The 18,747-nt window shown below is 47.3% G+C and overlaps 1 protein-coding gene and 1 non-coding gene across 6 annotated transcripts; one reads left to right on the top strand and one right to left on the bottom strand.

Annotated features, from left to right (window-relative positions):
- Positions 1-867: 867 nt before the first annotated feature.
- Positions 868-17,281, top strand: WFDC3 (WAP four-disulfide core domain 3). 5 transcript variants are annotated; one of them, XM_033186564.1, is made up of 6 exons: positions 868-1,110; positions 1,963-2,091; positions 3,041-3,187; positions 14,200-14,331; positions 15,901-16,086; positions 17,041-17,281. In XM_033186564.1, exons 1-6 carry the CDS (start codon positions 1,029-1,031, stop codon positions 17,055-17,057), a joined length of 693 nt encoding a protein of 230 aa, XP_033042455.1. In that variant the 5' UTR covers positions 868-1,028; the 3' UTR covers positions 17,058-17,281. The 5 variants fall into 5 exon arrangements, with proteins under 5 accessions (XP_033042455.1, XP_033042454.1, XP_033042458.1 ...); XM_033186563.1 differs by having other exon boundaries at positions 869-1,110; positions 14,197-14,331; XM_033186567.1 differs by lacking the exon at positions 3,041-3,187 and having other exon boundaries at positions 869-1,110.
- Positions 12,522-12,647, bottom strand: LOC117069161. Its single transcript, XR_004431411.1, has one exon. It is a non-coding gene; the product is annotated as a U6atac minor spliceosomal RNA (small nuclear RNA).
- Positions 17,282-18,747: the final 1,466 nt, after the last annotated feature.

The raw sequence follows: 18,747 nt of genomic DNA, 5'->3' as shown, positions 1-18,747 counted from the left end.
TCACAGCTGACCAAAGGCATAAGCAGGACTGATAAAGAAAAAAAGAAATAGAGGAAAAAGAAATAAAGGAGGTATATGTAGGCAGACTATCTGAGTCATACATAGCAACTGTTCTCTTGAGTTCTGCCAGCTAGCCTTCATACAGTCCAAGAATGGCCTGTGTGGGCTAGAGGGACAAAGATGTAGGTGTTTGGTGCTTTTTCATTAGTTCTTAACAAACTCAACTACTGCCTTTCTGTAGGTTTTTGATAGTTTCCTCCCCTCTCCTTTTTTTTTTCTTTTTTGAGACAGAGTCTCACTCTGTTACCCAAACTGGAGTGCAGTGGCGTGATCTCCACTCACTGCAACCTCTGCTTCCTGGGTTCAAGCTATTCTCCTGCCTCAGCCTCCCAAGTAGCTGGGATTACAGGCATGCACCACCACGCCCAGCTGATTTTTGTATTTTTAGTAGATACAGGGTTTTGCCATGTTGGCCAGGCTGGTCTCGAACTCCTGACCTCAGGTGATCTGCCCACCTTGGCCTGTCTGATAGTTCCTGAGTAGTCTGTTCCATTCTGTCTTTTCTGGGTTGCTAGGATAAACAATTTTGTTATGCTTGGTTATGTTATTAGCTTTGGCTATTTTCTTAAGCAGTGTCATGAGTCCCTCCCTCTGTCATTTGGGCTAAAGCCAGGTCCTTCCAGTGCCTAAAGGGGCACTCTTTGATTCTTTTTCCAATGGCCATCCTTCCATTTTTCCAGCCACCCACTAGGTTTCTCATCATCCAGGAATATTGTGTATATTGCTTATAGAGTTTGATCCTCCTATCACATGTGCCCTTTGGAAGTGCCAGGAATTTCCCCACACTCCAGCAGCCAATCCCTCTTCCTCTTGTCAGGAGAAGATATTCTTGGTAGTATTGTGAAAGGGAAGGCTTTGGGACTGGGTTTGGGGCCATCCCTAGTCCTGCCCATACCTCAGCTGATACTCTGGGCAAGGTGTACAACTCTAGCCTGAACTAAGCTCTCATCCCAACTCTCAGCATCATCATGATGTTAAGCTGCCTCTTTCTTCTGAAGGCACTTCTTGCTCTTGGGTCCCTGGAATCCTGGATAACTGCGGGAGAACATGGTGAGCTATCATTTGGGATCCCTGGCCAACAGTAACAGAAAGTGACTAGGGGAGAGAAGTCATTCTCTGCCTTCTGCCAGAGCAAGGTTGCTCGTAGGTGGAGATGATCATCTCTATAGGACAGGACTGGATGAATGGATTCTCAGGATGGCCTGGGTCGTTCTTCCTGGCTTTCTTTACCCTCTCTGGACAAGGAGATAGGACTTCCAGTTGGGCTTACTAGAGGTTCTAGCTTTTCCCTAGAACTCATTAAATGAGAACAGGATCATCCCAACCTTTCTCTCTCGTTATCTGCAGGATGGCTGCTCCTTTAGTAGTGGTGGATGTATGTTAGTTTTTGTGTATTAGGAGGGGAAGGTGGTTGCAGAATTTTTTTTTTTTTTTTTTGAGACGGAGTCTCGCTGTGTCGCCCAGGCTGGAGTGCAGTGGCCGGATCTCAGCTCACTGCAAGCTCCGCCTCCCAGGTTTACACCATTCTCCTGCCTCAGCCTCCCGAGTAGCTGGGACTACAGGCGCCCGCCACCTCGCCCGGCTAGTTTTTTTGTATTTTTTAGTAGAGACGGGGTTTCACCATGTTAGCCAGGATGGTCTCGATCTCCTGACCTCGTGATCCGCCCGTCTCGGCCTCCCAAAGTGCTGGGATTACAGGCTTGAGCCACCGCGCCCGGCCAATTTTTTTTTTTTTTAAGAGACAGGGTCTCATTCTGTCACCCAGGCTAGAGTGCAGTGGTGCAGAGATATTTTGGATAGAGATGCCTGGAGGGGCTGAAGATCCTTGAAATATGTTTGGCCTCCATTCCCCATTTTTGAGGCCTGGCTAGTTACCCCAAACTCACATGATATCTTTTGCAGCAAAAGAGGGGGAATGCCCTCCTGATAAGAACCCATGCAAAGAGCTGTGCCAGGGCGATGAATTGTGTCCGGCTGGGCAGAAGTGCTGCACCACAGGCTGTGGTCGGATCTGCCGAGACATTCCTAAGGGTATGTTGGCATAAGGGGCAAAATCTGGGCGTACTCTCTGACATTGCCTCTGGGATAGATGGAAGCAGAGAGCTTCCCACCTCCTAGGTTGCCTCTTGAAGTCTCACTTGCCTAGAGTACTTCTTCTTTACTCTTTTAGGGTTCCTGCTCCTTTAATTATTCAGAATTATTCAGTGCCCCTAGTTGTCAGGAAAGGACACACCATCGATTATCTATGTCTTTTTCTTTGGACTCAAAGTTCCTGTGAAGGCTGGAGGGAAGAGTTGTAAAGGGAAGCCTGTTTAAGATAATGATTAAGAGAGTAGACCCTAGAGCCAAGCAGACTTTTTTAAGCCTTAAGCCTTAGCTCTTTATAAATCTTAAGCTTTTAGCCTCAGTTTCCTCATCTATAAAACGGGGGTAATTGTGAGGATCAAATGAGATGTTCATGGCACAAGGTAAACATCAATAAATGCTACAGTAAATATTTGCTATTACTATTGTTATTATTGTCTCTTTGTCTTAACACCAGGTTTGAGAGGCTTAAATGAAGCTCAGGGCTTCCTTTTTCTGTTTTTCCCCTGTGCTGTGCCCGTGGGTGTTACCAGGCACTATTTTCTCTCTCTCTCTCTCTCTCTTTTTTTTTTTGAGAGGGAGTTTCGCTCTTGTTGCCCAGCCTGGAGTGCAGTGGCATGATCGCGGCTCACCACAACCTCCGCCTCCCGGGTTCAAGTGGTTCTCCTGCCTCAGCCTCCCAAGTAGCTGGGATTACAGGCATATGCTGCCACGCCCGACTAATTTTGTACTTTTAGTAGAGACTGGGTTTCTCCATGTTGGACAGGCTGTTCTCGAACTCCTGACCTCAGGTGATCTCCCCACCTTGGCCTCCCGAAGTGCTGGGATTATAGGTGTGAGCCACGGTGCTGGGCCTATTTTCTCTTTTCTTTGGCTGTCTCCATTTTTGCTATAGGGAGGAAAAGAGATTGCTCCAGGGTTATTCGGAAACAATCCTGTTTGAAAAGGTGCATCACTGATGAGACATGTCCAGGTGTAAAGAAATGCTGCACGTTTGGCTGCAACAAGCGCTGTGTAGTCCCAATCTCTAAACAGAAGCCGGGTAAGAAACGCTGTCCCCACACCTCATGGTCTGTTTGGTCTGCTTGTTTATTTCTCAAATATGCACGTATCAACTTGCTGGTTTTATATTCTGCTATATTCTGAGAACTTAAAAAAAAAAAAAGATATACAAAATGTGCACAAGCCATGATGATTTGTGGTATGTGACATGGGCAGACAGAGAAGGGTGCCAGAAGGGCAACCTCGACTTACCCTCATTTGCAGACCACTTTGAAAACCATTGGGTAGCCGGGCGTGGTGGCTCACGCCTGTAATCCCAGCACTTTGGGAGGCTGAAGCAGGCTGATCACGAGGTCAGGAGATCGAGACCATCCTGGATATCACAGTGAAACCCAGTCTCTACTAAAAATACAAAAAAAATTAGCCAGGCGTGGTGGAGGGCACCTGTAGTTCCAGCTACTCGGGAGGCTGAGGCAGGAGAATGGCGTGAACCCGGGAGGCGGAGTTTGCAGTGAGCGGAGATTGCACCAATGCACTCCAGCCTGGGCAACAGAGTGAGACCTGGTCTCAAAAAAAAAAAAAAGAAAAAAAAAGAAACCCATTGGGTAATTCCTAGTTCCTATAATCAGTTGTGATATTCTCTGTTCTGTTAAAATCTTAGCCTGAGAATCTGCAGAGATGGAAAAAAAAAAAAAGAATCTTGAATCTTGATGCTTACAGAAGGTGGCACACAGTTCCCCACTCCTTTGCTCCTGATATTCTTTTTTTTTTTTTTACTTTTTTTTTTTTTTTTTTTTTTTTTTTGAGGCGGAGTCTCGCTCTGTCTCCCGGACTGGAGTGCAGTGGCCGGATCTCAGCTCACTGCAAGCTCCGCCTCCCGGGTTTACGCCATTCTCCTGCCTCAGCCTCCCGAGTAGCTGGGACTACAGGCGCCCGCCACCTCGCCCAGCTAGTTTTTGTATTTTTAGTAGAGACGGGGTTTCACCGTGTTAGCCAGGATGGTCTCGATCTCCTGACCTCGTGATCCACCCGTCTCGGCCTCCCAAAGTGCTGGGATTACAGGCTTGAGCCACCGCGCCCGGCCTTTTTTACTTTTTTTAACTTTCAAACCCTGATAAGGACAGGGAAGGAAAATTAAAGGGTGCTGAGAGACAGAGTAAAGTGGAGAACTCACTTTTATTTTTATTTTTATTTTTTTGACAGTCTTGCTCTGTTGCCCAGGCTGGAGTGCAGTGGCACGATCTTGATTCACTACAACCTCCACCTACCTCCTGGGCTCAAGCAATTCTCCTGCCTCAGCCTCCCGAGTAGCTGGGATTACAGGCACATGCCACCCCACCTGGCTAATTTTTGTATTTTTAGGAGAGACGGGGTCTCACCATGTTGGCTGGGTTGGTCTCATACTCCTGGCCTCAAGTGATCCACCTGCCTTGGCCTCCCAAAGATTGGCGTGAGCTACCGTGCCCGGCTGAGAACTCACATTGGATTGGGTGGTTGAGGATGGCATGTCTGGAGTGACATTTAAGCTGCAACCTGGAGGGAGAGTTGAAGTTAGCCAGGTGAAGGGTACGATGGACATTCCAGGAAGAGAGAGAAGCACATGCAGAGGTCTTAAGATGACTAGGAGCTTGCCACATTTGAGAAATGGAAAGAAAGCTAGTATGGTTGCAGTAGAAATGGGAGGGAGAGAATGAAGGCAGGTGAAGTTGTAGACCAGTGAAACTAGGGAGGTAGCAGCGGGGATGGAGAAAGGTGACACAGTTGAGAAAATTTGGAGGTAGAGGTGACAGGGCTCTGTGTTCTGTTCCTTCTCCGTTCCCTTGAGAGGCCCCTAAAATGTGTTAGAAATTGATGGCATATCTTCTTTGTCGAACCCCTTCCTATTTTCCTCGTGTTTCACGATTTTCAAGGCTACTTTTGCTTATTTGTGCTTCCAAATATATTTTATTATAATATTATATATTTTTCTCCATCATTCTCAAATACTAAGACTACATTCACTGGAGTGATGTTAGATATATAAATTAAATTAGCTTAGGGAGAACTGCTGTTATTATAATGTTGAATCTTTTTTTTTTACCCTGTTTTATGGTACTGAAATGTTCATTTTTTTTTTTTTTTTTGAAACAGGGTCTCACTCTGTTGCCTAGGCTGGAATGCAGTGGCACGATCTTGACTCACTGCAACCTCTGCTCCCATGTTCAAGTGATTCTTGTGCCTCAGCCTCCTGAGTAGCTGGGATTACAGGCGTATGCCACCATGCTCAGCTAATTTTTGTATTTTTAGTAGAGATGGGGTTTTGCCATCTTGGCCAGGCTGATATCGAACTCCTGACCTCAGGTGATCTGCCCACCTTGGCTCCCAAAATGCTGGGATTACAGGCATGAGCCACTGTGCCTGGCCTATGTTGAATCCTATGTCTTCCCGTTGATCAAGTGTATTTCGCATATTTCAGGGTGTTTTATAGTGTTAAAATATTTCTCCATATATTTATGCCTAGGTATTTTATTTTCTTCTCTGCTGTTTTGAATGCCTCTTATTATGTTTTTAAAGGAACTGGAACCATTCTCTCATCTGAATGCATGTGGTGGCATGTTAGAGTGGAAAATCCTAGGTTTGGGTTGTCGGAATCCTGGGTTCAAGCCTGAGGTTTGCCAGTTACTGGCCAGCAGGTCCCTGGGCAAGTCTTTTTGAGCCTTAGTTCCCTTCTCTGTAAGGTGGGAAGAATAAAACTTGAAGGCTTGTTGTAATTATTTAAATTATGCAAAGTGTTTTGCCCTCAGTATATATTAACTTCCTTCCTCTTGCCTCCTAAGTGGACTGGGTCAGGAGGACAATTTCTTTTTTTTTTGGGACTGAGTTTCGCTATTGTTGCCCAGGCTGGAGTGCAATGGTGCAATCTCGGCTCACTGCAACCTCCACCTCCCAGGTTCAAGTGATTCTCCTGCCTCAGCCTCCCAAGTAGCTGGAATTACAGGCATGTGCTACCATGCTTAGCTAATTTTTTGTATTTAGTAGAGACGGGGTTTCAGCATGTTGGTCAGGCTGGTCTCAAACTCCTGACTTCAGGTGATCCACCCGCCTCGATCTCCCAAAGTGCTGGGATTACAGGTGTGAGCCACCATGCCCGGCAGGAGTACAATTTCTAACCAGTCCCTTTATTCAAAACCAGGATGGTTTTCTTCTCCCCTGATCAATTCCTCTCTGAGACCCTGAAGCTCTGTAACATGTGACAACCTTTTTCCTTCCAGTCAAACCTCCCCAGGTAGGAGGCCCCTTGCTGGTGCCCACTGGGTCTGTCTGTGCCTGGCTTAGGCAGCTATCTTGGGCAGCCTGCCCATTAGAGAGAATGGAAGGTTGTTCTCCTTGCCAGGACTCTTGAGGCCCAGCTCTGGAACCAGCCTGGGAATCTGTCTCAGGCAGGTCACTGACTGCTGGCATGTAGGGCTTGCTGTAATCTTCCCAGTGTTTGAAGCTGAGGGCTGAATTGTAGGGGCTAAGGGCGAGGCTGGCACCCAGGCACAGTACCTTTGTGAGCTGCTCTGGCCCCTGGCCAGCCCAGATAGGGCTTCCTTTTCCACTGGAGCTTGGCAAGCAGGCTAGAATAGTGATCTCCCGCAGATGTCCCAGAGCCTGCTGGGCTGAGTGGGGTTCCTAGCCTGGTGGGAGGTGATACTGGCTATTGTGTTGGCAGTTAACTACTTTTCTACAGCTCCAGCCCTAGGGGAGGGCTAGGCCACTTACCCAACAGGACTGGTTGCTATACCCAACTCTACAGGAAGCTCTCCTTCCAGGGCTATGAAAAATTTCTGCTTTCCTTAAGCTCTGACATTGCCAGAGGTTTACCATGGCCAGTGCCGGTCTGTTGGGCACAGTGGAGGGCCAATCAGGTTGCCTTAGGGCGAGGGCAGATATTGGGTCCTGCTCTCATGACACTGTTCTAATCTGAACATGGGTCTGTGTCCTGGCTCTTTTGCTTGCTTGCTGTGTGGCCTTGGGCAAGTCCGTTCATTTCTCTGAACCTCACTTTTATCATCTGTAAAACGGGGATAAGGATATTTAGTGATAATGCAGTTGAGAAGAAATGCATTTTATTTATTTATTTAACCACTGGAGTACAGTGGTATGATCTCAGCCCACTGCAGCCTCAACCTCCTGGGCTCAGGTGATCCTTCTGCCTTAGCCCCTTGAGAAACTGGGACTACAGGCACAAACCACTGTACCCGGTCAGAAATGCATTTTAAAAAGTCTGCAGTAAACCTGCCAGATAATGCTCGAGAGCTCATATGGTCATGCCAAGTACCTCTGTGTTCTGGTCCACCCATTCTCCACCTCCCCACCTATCTGATGCCTGACCTGTCTGTTTACTCACCCACTTATTCACTTATTCACTGTATATTGAGTGTGGCTACCCTACCTGGCGTGTAGGTCTGCAGTGGTGAGCAAGGCAGTCATGGTCCTTGTCCCCCTGGGGCTTTGTCATGGTGTGACAAACAGGAAATAATTGAGAAAACAAATACGTAATAACCGCAAGATGTGATGAGTGCTTTGACGGTAATGGAAGAAAACAGAAGGAGGCTACTTTCATTTGAGGTTGGAGTGGTAGGCAGGGCCCAGACTTTGGGGGATCTTCAGGGTTTCTCTCTTAGGCTTTATTCTAAGTGCAATAGGAAGCCTTTGAGGAGGTTTAAAAGCAGGAGAGGTCTTGTCCAGTTTTAATTTTAAAAAGACCACTCTGCTGGTATATGAAGAATGGATGGGGGCAAGTGTAGAAGATGGAAGACCAGTTAGGAGACTATTGTGGCAGGCTGGGAGAAATGACTGGGGCTTAAACTGGGGTGGAGATATTGCAGATGTAGAAAAATGGTAGGCGGCCAAGTACTGTGGCTCAGCCTATAATCCCAGCACTTTGGGAGGCCAAGGCAGGCAGATCACAAGGTCAGGAGTTCGAGACCAGCCTGGCCAACATGGTGAAACCCCCATCTCTACTAAATATACAAAAATTAGCCAGGCATAGTGGCGGGTGCCTGTAATCCCAGCTACTCGGGAGGCTGAGGCAGGAGAATCACTTGAACCCAGGAGGCAGAGGTTGCAGTGAGCCAAGATTGCACCATTGCACTCTAGCCTGGGCAACAAGAGCAAAACTCCATCTCAACAAACAAACAAACAAAACAACAACAAAAAACCCAAAACAAAAAAACCCCAAAAACCAACAGTGACAAAAAAGAAAAATGGGGCCGGGTGCGGTGGCTCAAGCCTGTAATCCCAGCACTTTGGGAGGCCGAGACGGGCGGATCACGAGGTCAGGAGATCGAAACCGTTCTGGCTAACATGGTGAAACCCCGTCTCTACTAAAAAATACAAAAAACTAGCCGGGCGAGGTGGCGGGCGCCTGTAGTCCCAGCTACTCGGGAGGCTGAGGCAGGAGAATGGCGTAAGCCCGGGAGGCGCAGCTTGCAGTGAGCTGAGATCCGGCCACTGCACTCCAGCCTGGGCGACAGAGCCAGACTCCGTCTCAAAAAAAAAAAAAAAAAAAAAAAAAGAAAAATGGAAGGCTTACATGTTTGTGAAGGTAGAATTGATGGGACTGGGTGAAGAAGTAAGTGGCTGCAGGCATTGAGGGAGACAGGGTATAAAGAAGGGTGGTAGATATTCAGCTTCAGCAGTTGGGTGATGGTGGTGTTCTTTTCAGAGACAGGGACAACCTGGGGGAAGAGGTTTTGGAGTGAAGATTCTGATTCTGGGCCTGAGAGTTGTCTTCTTGAGCCCCTCATTACTCACCTCCCCACTGTATGAAACCTGACCACTCCAGATCCCCTGTGACCCTCTGTTTTGCTTATTATCACATATGTATTATCTTTTATGTAGGTTGATGGCATGGCCTCCCTGTGTGTCTGGCTGATGCTTTTCTAAAACCTCACTGCAGGTTGTATAATTCTGTACATACATTATATATGTATGTACAGAAAAGAGGTAGCATAATAAGCCTGAGACTGCTCTCCTTAAAAAGGCTTGCTAGGCCGGGCGCGGTGGCTCAAGCCTGTAATCCCAGCACTTTGGGAGGCCGAGACGGGTGGATCACGAGGTCAGGAGATCGAGACCATCCTGGCTAACACGGTGAAACCCCGTCTCTACTAAAAACTACAAAAAACTAGCCGGGCGACGTGGCGGCGCCTGTAGTCCCAGCTACCCGGGAGGCTGAGGCAGGAGAATGGCGTGAACCCGGGAGGCGGAGCTTGCAGTGAGCTGAGATCCAGCCACAGCACTCCAGCCCGGGTGACAGAGTGAGACTCCGTCTCAAAAAAAAAAAAAAAAAAAGACTTGCTGGCAAGGTTGGAGCTTGGCTGGCTTCTGGGAACTTGGATTTTGTGGGTGTTTGTCCTACTCTAACTAATAAGAGTGGTTCACTGTGCCTAAACTGTTTGTGTAAACATTGTGGTTTAGGCTGAACATCTGCTTTCCTTCTGAGAGTCTGGAATCTTGGTACGTGCTAGGCAGAGGGTGCCTGAGTGACCAGTCCCCAGTGGAGACCTTTCACAGTGAGTCTCTAATGAGTTTCCCTGGTAGAAAACACTTCACACATGTCAAAATTCAATGCCGGAAGAATTAAGTGCATCCTGTGACTCTACTGGGAGGACTCTTGAAAATCTGCACCTGATTTCCTCTGGACTTTTCCCTTTGATGATTTTTCTTTGTATCCCTTTGCTGTAATAAATCATAGCCATGGGTATGACTATACACTGAGTCCTGCTAATGAATCACTGACCCTGGAAGTAAGTGGTCTGGAGGACTCCCTACGCACTGGTGGATAACTTTTCCTAACCCCTAAAACGATCTACCACTGGGTCTTCTCTTTTGGCAGAACTGAGTGGAGTGAGTCCAGTGCTTCTTGGTTTGTTTTAGTGTGATCCTTGCTGCAGTGTAGGGGATCATCATTGTGTGTATGTGTGTGTGTGTGTGTGTGTATGTGTGTGTTTGAGACGGAGTCTCACTCTGTCACCCAGGATGGAGTGCAGTGGTGCGATCTTGGCTCACTGCAACCTCTGCCTCACGGGTTCAAGCAATTCTCCTGCCTCAGCCTCCCCAGTAGCTGGGATTACAGGCACCCACCACCACACCTGGCTATTTTTTTTTTTGTATTTTTAGTAGAGACAGGGTTTCACCACGTTGACCAGATTGGTTTTGAACTCCTGACCTCAAGTGTTTCACCCACCTCGGCCTCCCAAAGTGCTGGGATTACAGGCATGAGTCACTGAACGGGGCCCATGATGTGGTTTAAAGGGCATGAGACCTTATGTCAGAGCTGGGGATTTGTGACTCAGTTCTGCTACCGTTGACCTCAGGCCGATCCCTGTCTCTGGTTGTCTGTCTCTCTATTTACAAGAGAAGCGGAGTAAGTTTGTTAGCTCAGAGGGCCCTTCTTGGGTTAAGAAGTGCTGAAATTTTACTTTTCCAACAGCAACTGGCATCTTTCTCTTAGACATAGTGGCAGGTTGGAGCTGAGGCAGCAGGACAGACTGTGAGTATTTCCTGGGCTTCAGCTTCACTCCTTTTTTGGATAGCTTAGAGTCTTGGGATGGGTGGGGAACCGTCATCCCCATTCTGGCTACCATTCCTATTTCTCTTCCTGATTCCTGGAAAGCTAATTGTGAGGTGATTGGAGAGCACGTCTTATGAGGAACTGAGCTTACCTAGCATGGCAAAGCCAGGATAGTGAAAGACAGAGGATCCTGCCTGAAAGAATGGCATCCGCCAGGTTTTTTGTAAGGTCTCTGGGGATAGGAAAAGGACCAACCAGATTTCAGGTGAGTATAAAGAGGTACAAAGGGCCAGGCATGGCAACTCATGCCTGTAACCTCAGCACTTTGGGAGGCTGAGGCGGGAGAGTTGCTTGAGGCCAGAAGGTCAAAACAAGCCTAATCAACATAGTGAGACCCCGTCTCTACAAAAAATACAAATAATTAGCTGGGCCTGGTAGCATGTGCCTATAGTTCAGCTACTTAGGAGGCTGAGGCTGGAGGATTGCTTGAGCCCAGGAGTTCGAGAGTTTGAGGCCACCGCACCCCAGCCTGGGTGACAAAGCAAGACCCTGCCTCAAAAAAAAAAAAAAAAAAAAAAGGGAGGTGTAAAGGCTGTCTAGCTTAATCCTTTACTATGCTAGTAAAGGATAGCATAATCTGGCTTGGAGGTAGTGAGGCCCCATTAATTCCAGGTGTTAGAGCTGAGAGAAAGGGATCATGTGGCAGGGATTCATGTATAAGGCAGGGTGTCAGACTGGGTGGCATTGCTGGTCATTGGTCAAAAGCGAGGTGCTGTGACCCTCCAGGCCTCCAGGAAGACTGGCCTGGAAAAGGGTAGAGGTAAGTGCTCCATGCCTGGTCTTGAGGACGAGGGGAGAGAGTAGCAGAGAGCTCCTGGCTTTAGTCATCTCAGGGCCAAGCTCCGCAAAATGGTGAAATCTGGGATGTATGGCACTCCCAGATTCTAGGGCACGTGGCATAATTTTATGAGAAATTTATGTCACTGGGTTTTTCCACCAGGGAGATTTTTATGCCCCCCCTTCTCAACTGTGAGATAGAAGGCTTTTGTTCCTTGTTAAATGGATTTCAGTGTTTGTCAAGCAGGTGGGGAGGTGCAGGGAGATGCATTTGGTGGTTACAGTGACCACATTTTCTGAGTCAAAAATCAGGACACATAGTTTTGATGTGATCTCACAATAGCACAGGATATTTGAAATAGGGGCTGTTCAGGAAAATCCCAGGATACAGGGTTATGATGCCTGGGTTGTTTAGCTGCACATATTCTCCTTGGATTCCAGTACTTGCTTTTTCCATCATAGGAGACTTCCTGGAGCCAGCTGTATGCAATCATACTCACCTGTTCCTACTCAGAGGCACTGGGCCAGTCTTGCTTTGGTTTTCTGCGAAATTCTTTAATTGCCTGTCACCTTTCTCTTTACTTAAGAAACTTGAAATAAACACTAAGATGAATGAGTCACGGTGAATTGTTTTGGTTTGGATGTGGCCTTCTTTGGGTGTGCCTGCGCCTGGGGCCCTGGCCAGTTGTCTGCATGTTTTAAGCGTAGAGTAGTAGAAAAAGTACTTCACCGCAAATCAAGAGGCTGAGTGTTGTCCTGCCTTGCTGCTGACTCACTCTGTAGTTCTGGGCAAGATCCTCCTCTGAGTTTATTTTAATAGGGAATGTGTTTGGCTGCACACAACAGAAAATTAATCATATGGGGTTTGTTTTTCTCATATAACAAGAAGTCCTGAGGCTGGGATGGTGGCTCCATTATGCTAACAGGGATGAAACTATTTCCCTGTTTCTTCTTAGCAATTCTTCTTTTTTTTTACATTTATTTACTTATTTATTTTAAAAGACGATGGTTAGATGCCACAAAGTAGATGGCAATGCTTGAACTGTATGCTTGTTCTCAGGCCCAAGGGCCTCTTCCATCCTTGTTGAGGGGAGTGCTAACCTTTTCCCCTTTCATGCAACAATCCTTTGCATTCTTGACCATTTCGTTATGCTGAGTTGCCTCCTCATTGAAAGAAGGCTGCTCTGCCTCTCCGTGTAATGTCTGTCTTTGGACTGGAAGAAGAAAGAAGTGAGGGAGCAGTTTGAAAGGGGTATTCCCTGTGTCAGGAGGACAAAGGTTTCCCAGTTTATGTCCTAGTTTGTGATCACCCCTAGTTGCAAGAGAATATGGGGAAACAAATCATTTTAGCTGGACCTGTTGCCTCTCAGAATAAACTTAGTATCCGGTATCTATTGCTGCATAACAAACCATCTCCAAACTTCATGACTTAAGGCAATATAGTTACTCTTTTTCACAGTTATGTAGGTTGCCTGAGCTTGGCTGGGAAGTACATATACCCACATGATGTAGCTGTGGTCATTCATTTAGCTGCATTCAGCTGGGAGCTCAGCAGGGAGCTCAGCTGGAGCCACCACGTCCAGGATGACCTCTCTTCTAGGTTCGGTCTCCATAGGGCATCTCGTCATCCCATAGTATAGTTCAAGCTGCTTTATAACATGGCGGCTGGTTTCCAAGAGGAAGTATTCTGAGTGGACAAGCCCCAGCATGCAAGTGCTTATCAAACCTCTGCTTACATTACATTTGCTAATGTCCCATTTGTCAAAGTCAGTCAGATGGTCAAACCCAGAGTAGGCATGGAAGGGGACTATACAAGGGCCTGAATCCCAGGAGATAAAGTTCACTGGAGGCCACTATTGTAAATGTCTGCCACAGGGAGAATTCAGGGAGAATATTGGCCGCAGTGGGTTAGACCTGAATAGTGTTTTTCAAACTGTGAGTCTTGAAAGCAATTTAGTAACTAGGAAAAAGAAGAACTAGAATATAAAAAAAATCAAGGTGGGCTGGGTGTGGTGGCTCACGCCTGTAATCTTGGCACTTTGGAAGGCTCAGGTGGGAGAATCACTTGAGCCAGGAGTTTGATAACAGCCTGGGGAACGTAGTGAGACTCTTTCTCTACAAAATAAATAAATAAAATTAGCCAGGCCTGGTGGCTTGTGCCTGTAGTCCTAGCTACTCAGGAGGCTGTGGTGGGAGGATCCCTTGAGCGCAGGAGTTTCAGAATGCAATGAGCTATGATTGTGTCCCCATACTTTAGCCTGGGTGATACAGTGAGACCCTGTCTCTACAAAATCAATCAATAAATAAATAAAATTAGCCAGGCCTGGTGGCATGTGCCTGTAGTTCTAGCTACCAGGAGGCTGTGGCGGGAGGATCCCTTGAATGCAGGAGTTTGAGGCTGCAATGAGCTATGATTGTGCCACTGCACTTTGGCCGGGGCAACACAGTGAGACCCTGTCTGAAAAAAATCAGATGTATTGCAGATACATGATACACACACATATGTACATTATATATGTATATAATATATGTATATAAATACATAACTATATGATATGATATATGTATATAAATATATAACTATATATAAACATACACATGGGATACAATGAAAAATGTGTCTCATACTGTGGGCCTGAGCATCTCTGGGCTCCAATGCTTTGTTTCTGTAGCAGAGTTTGGTGGTGAATGTCCTGCTGACCCCCTTCCGTGTGAGGAGCTGTGTGATGGGGATGCATCCTGTCCCCAGGGGCATAAATGCTGCAGCACCGGCTGTGGCCACACCTGCGTCGGAGACATTGAGGGAGGTATGTTGGCTCTTTTGGGAAGAAATCCTTGAGTGTTTCCTGAGAAGAGTGCTTCTCTTTCTCTTCCTGAGAGGAGCTAGGATTCTCATTCTTCTTGTCCCTCTAGTCCTCCAACCCAAAGCAACCCCTTCTTCTAGGGCCGAGGGGCCATGCTGACATTAAAAGAACTAGGGGGAAGGCACTGTGGGTCAGTAGGAACTACTTGGGCTGGAAGACAGACAGTGTGGCTTTTGGTCTTGATTCTGCTGAGGTTTTGCTCTGTGACCTTGGGTAAGCAAACCCTTCTTTTTGAGCCCAAGTTTATCTGTAAAATGAGGGAGTTGCCTAAGATCCTGATTTTCAGATCTAATTTTTAACAAAAAGCTTCTCCCCTGCCCCAAATGAAATCTTAGTTGGAAATATATGTGTGTGTGTATATATATATATATATATTTTGAGACGGAGTCTCGCTCTGTCGCCCAGGCAGGAGTGCAGTGGCACGATCTTGGCTCACTACAAGCTCTGCCTCCTGGATTCACACCATTCTCCTGCCTCAGCCTCCCAAGCAGCTGGGACTACAGGTGCCTGCCACCATGCCCGGCTAATTTTTTTTTTTTTTTGTATTTTTAATAGAGACGGGCTTTCACCGAGTTAGCCAGGTTGGTCTCGATTTCCTGACCTCGTGATCAGCCCGCCTCGGCCTCCCAAAGTGCTGGGATTACAGGCTTGAGCCACTGCGCCCGGCCCATGCCCCACTAATTTTTGTATTTTTAGTAGAGACGGGGTTTCCTCATGTTGACCAGGCTGGTCTTGAACTCCTGATCCACCCGTCTCGGCCTCCCAAAGTGCTGGAATTATAGGCATAAGCCACTGCGCCCAGCCAGAAACACACACACACACACACACACATATATATAAACATAAAAGCATTCCTGTTCCAATGCCTTTTTTTCTTCAACATTTTTAAAAAACAAATATTTTTGAGCGCCAGGCACTGTGGATCTCCATTAAAGAATCATTGACTCTGGTGCTATCTTAGTTCCTTTAGATTCCCAGGCAGTGCTCAAGGCTGAGGACAGACTCTTGTCCTTATGTAGCTTATAGGCCATCAGGGAAGATAGACATATTCCTTTTAAATAAGAGATTATCATAAAGTTTGATGAGAGGAAGTATACAGGGTGCTACAGGAACACAAAGCAGGGACATCAAACCTTGTCTAGGGTGGCAGAGGTTACCATGAGGAAGTGACACTATGAATCCAGAGCATAGGGGGAGAGGGTGGTGGTCTGGGAGGCTTGTCCCTGCCACACATCATCACCCCCACCCCAAACCTGCAGGGTTATCAATCCCTGAGTTATCTCTTGGAAACTCCCTTTGGGGCACCATTTGAAAACTCTGGGCTCAGAGTTCTCTTGGGTTCCTAAAGATTCTCAGATCCTCCAGCTCCATGGTTTCCCAGCCAGTTTAGTTGGGTCTAGTGAGGGTCAGAGGTTGATTGACCTAGAGCCTCTGTGTGTAAGTTCTAGATGGGAACATGGAGATGGCGGAGGTGACACCCTGTCCCTTTTCTTGTGCCTGTTGTTCCCACAGGGCGGGGCGGTGATTGTCCGAAAGTTCTGGTGGGCCTGTGCATTGTCGGCTGTGTGATGGATGAGAACTGTCAAGCTGGAGAAAAGTGCTGCAAGTCAGGCTGTGGCCGCTTCTGTGTCCCACCAGTCCTGCCCCAAAAACTGACCATGAACCCCAACTGGACTGTGAGGTCTGATTCTGAATTAGGTGAGTACAGTCCATTGTCATCAACAATAACAGACAACTGCTATGTGCAAAGCACTGGCTTAGGTGCTGGGAAGGGGATTTCAGAAGGTCAGGAAAAGTCTAGTTGGAGAGAAAGAACCTATGTCCCAGATGAAAACCCTCATGCAAACAGTACAGGCTTACATCTGTTCCCGGGTGTGGTGAACCTGGTCCCAGATGAGAACCCTCATATAAACAGTACAGGCTTACACTTGTTCCCAGGTGTGGCTCCCTGGGAGAGGTGGGATTTGATCGAGGCCCTTAAGGCTAGGCGGATGCGACAAAGTGAGGGTAGCACACAGACATGCCAGACAGGTCATCTGGTGATTGCTGGCAAAGGAGCACAGGGTGGGAATGTGTGGGATATGTTTGGGAAGTGAGAAGTGGGGGCAGCGTGGGTAAAGGAACAGACACATCTCCACTGGTTTTTTTTTTGAGATGGAGTTTCACTCTTGTCACCCAGGCTGGAGTGCAATGGCACAATCTCAACTCACTGCAACCTCTGCCTTCTGGGTTCAAGCAATTTTCCAGCCTCAGCCTCCCAAGGCTGGAATTACAGGCACCCGCTGTCATACCTAGCTGATTTTTGTATTTTTAGTAAAGACGGGGTTTCACCATGTTGGCCAGGCTGGTCTCAAACTCCTGATCTCAGGTGATCCGCCCGCCTCGGCCTCCCAAAGTGCTGGGATTACAGGCGTGAGCCACTGTGCCTGACCATATCTCCAGTTTTTTTTTTAATAACAGGAGATATAAAGTTGACATCTGAATAATAAGAGCCTTCAGTGCCAGTTTGGATTGGATTGTCTGGGAAGCAAGGAGCCATTTAAGACTTTTGAGAGCAATATAGGCCAAGCTTTCCTAGGGTGGAGGGAAAACATTTCGGGTAGCTGAAGCCAGGAGGGCACAGCTGTGACTTGATCTTTCTTCTACTTGCAGAGATCCCAGTGCCCTAGCTGTGCTGATTTGTCTGGAACTTCTGTGGTAACTCTGGAAGCTTTTCCTGGCAGTCAAGAGAGGGTGACATCCTGGGGCTTGTGACATTTCCAGGGGCACTCATGGCCCTCTGTGCTCTGCTTCTCCTCCTGCCGCTGACCAGAGCGTGGGAAACAGCCCTGGATTGGGCAGTGGGTGTGTGGTGCTTCTCTTTCCCAATAAAGGCTTGTGCTGGCCTCTTGTCTGTGCTGTCTGAGGGCTCAGATGATATGGGAGAGCTAGAGGGTATGTGTGTGCCTGTGGGATTGCACGATGTACATATTTAGGGCAGATGGGCAATCCATTCTTTGTGACGACTCTGAAAATAGGTTTTGGTTGGGCGTGGCTAGGGGAGAGATGGGTGGAAACTAAACTGAGAGTGACTTGCCTTAGATGTCTTTCTCAAGCCCTGGTGGGGTGGAGGTCAGTCTCTTTTAGACCTGCTGACCTTCTTTCTTTTATTGGAGAATGTAGGTTGAGGGTGGAACAGGGGTGAATGGCTAGTTTTTTTTTTTTTTTTTTTTGAGATGTAGTCTTGTTCTGTTGCCCAGGCTGGAGTGCAGTGGCGCAATCTCGGCTCACTGCACCCTCTGCCTCCCGGGTTCAAGCGATTCTCCTGCCTCAGTCTCCTGAGTAGCTGGGACTACAGGCGTGGTACCATGCCATACTAATTTTTGTATTTTTAGTAGAGGTGGGGTTTCATAATGGCCAGGCTTGTCTTGAACTCCTGACCTCAGGCTATCCACCTGCCTCAGTCTCCCAAAGTGCTGGGATTACAGGCGTGAGCCACTGTGCCCGGCCGAGTGGCTAGTTTCTTGTAGTTTCTGGAATGTTCCCACCTTGGACCTCCTTCCTTGAGGGCCAGCCCTTGGCTCCAAGACAAGCAGTTTGTCCCCTCCAGGTAGCTTTATTTTAGGGAGGGGACGTCCCTAGGTTCTTGGGACCAAGATAATTTTTTATTTTTTATTTATTTTTATTTTATTTTATTTTTTTTTTATTTTTATTTTTGTTGAGACGGAGTCTTGCTCTGTCGCCCAGGCTGGAGTGCAGTGGCCGGATCTCAGCTCACTGCAAGCTCCGCCTCCCGGGTTTACGCCATTCTCCTGCCTCAGCCTCCCGAGTAGCTGGGACTACAGGCGCCCGCCACCTCGCCCGGCTAGTTTTTTGTATTTTTAGTAGAGACGGGGTTTCACTGTGTTCGCCAGGATGGTCTCGATCTCCTGACCTCGTGATCCGCCCGTCTCGGCCTCCCAAAGTGCTGGGATTACAGGCTTGAGCCACCGCGCCCGGCCAAGATAATTTTTTAAAGTTATGTTTTTTATTTATATGAAATGGATTATATTGTGTATCTTGGAGATCTTTCATGTCGTCACATATATTCTTTTAATAGAACTCTATGAATGGGTAATTTATTTAATTAGTTATCTTTTTTTTTTTTTGAGACGAAATCTCGCTCTGTTGCCTAGGCTGGAGTGCAGTGGCGCTATGTCTGCTCAGTGCAACCTCCGCCTCCTGGGTTCAAGCAATTCTCGTGCCTCAGCCTTCTAAGTAGTTGTGCCTTTGACTGTTGTAGTAGAACGCCTGTCTCTACTAAAAATACAAAAATTAGTCAGGTGTGGTGGTGTGATAATATGATTTTTTAAAAAAAAAAAAACCATGTGCATGTATTTG

The sequence above is a fragment of the Trachypithecus francoisi genome, unplaced genomic scaffold (assembly GCF_009764315.1).
Source record: "Trachypithecus francoisi isolate TF-2019V2 unplaced genomic scaffold, Tfra_2.0 Lachesis_group21, whole genome shotgun sequence".
NCBI classification, from domain to species: Eukaryota; Metazoa; Chordata; class Mammalia; order Primates; family Cercopithecidae; genus Trachypithecus; species Trachypithecus francoisi.
Note: the sequence above shows the minus strand (reverse complement) of the source record. Positions and strands in the feature narration are given on the sequence as shown.

What these genes read in the sequence shown, in the direction of transcription:
- WFDC3 (XM_033186563.1), top strand. Translation starts at nt 1,029, where the DNA reads ATGATGTTAAGCTGCCTCTTTCTTCTGAAGGCACTTCTTGCTCTTGGG. An exon ending in GATAACTGCGGGAGAACATG is followed by an intron (nt 1,111 to 1,962) that starts GTGAGCTATCAT and finishes TATCTTTTGCAG; the next exon opens with CAAAAGAGGGGGAATGCCCT. An exon ending in CGTCGGAGACATTGAGGGAG is followed by an intron (nt 14,332 to 15,900) that starts GTATGTTGGCTC and finishes TTGTTCCCACAG; the next exon opens with GGCGGGGCGGTGATTGTCCG.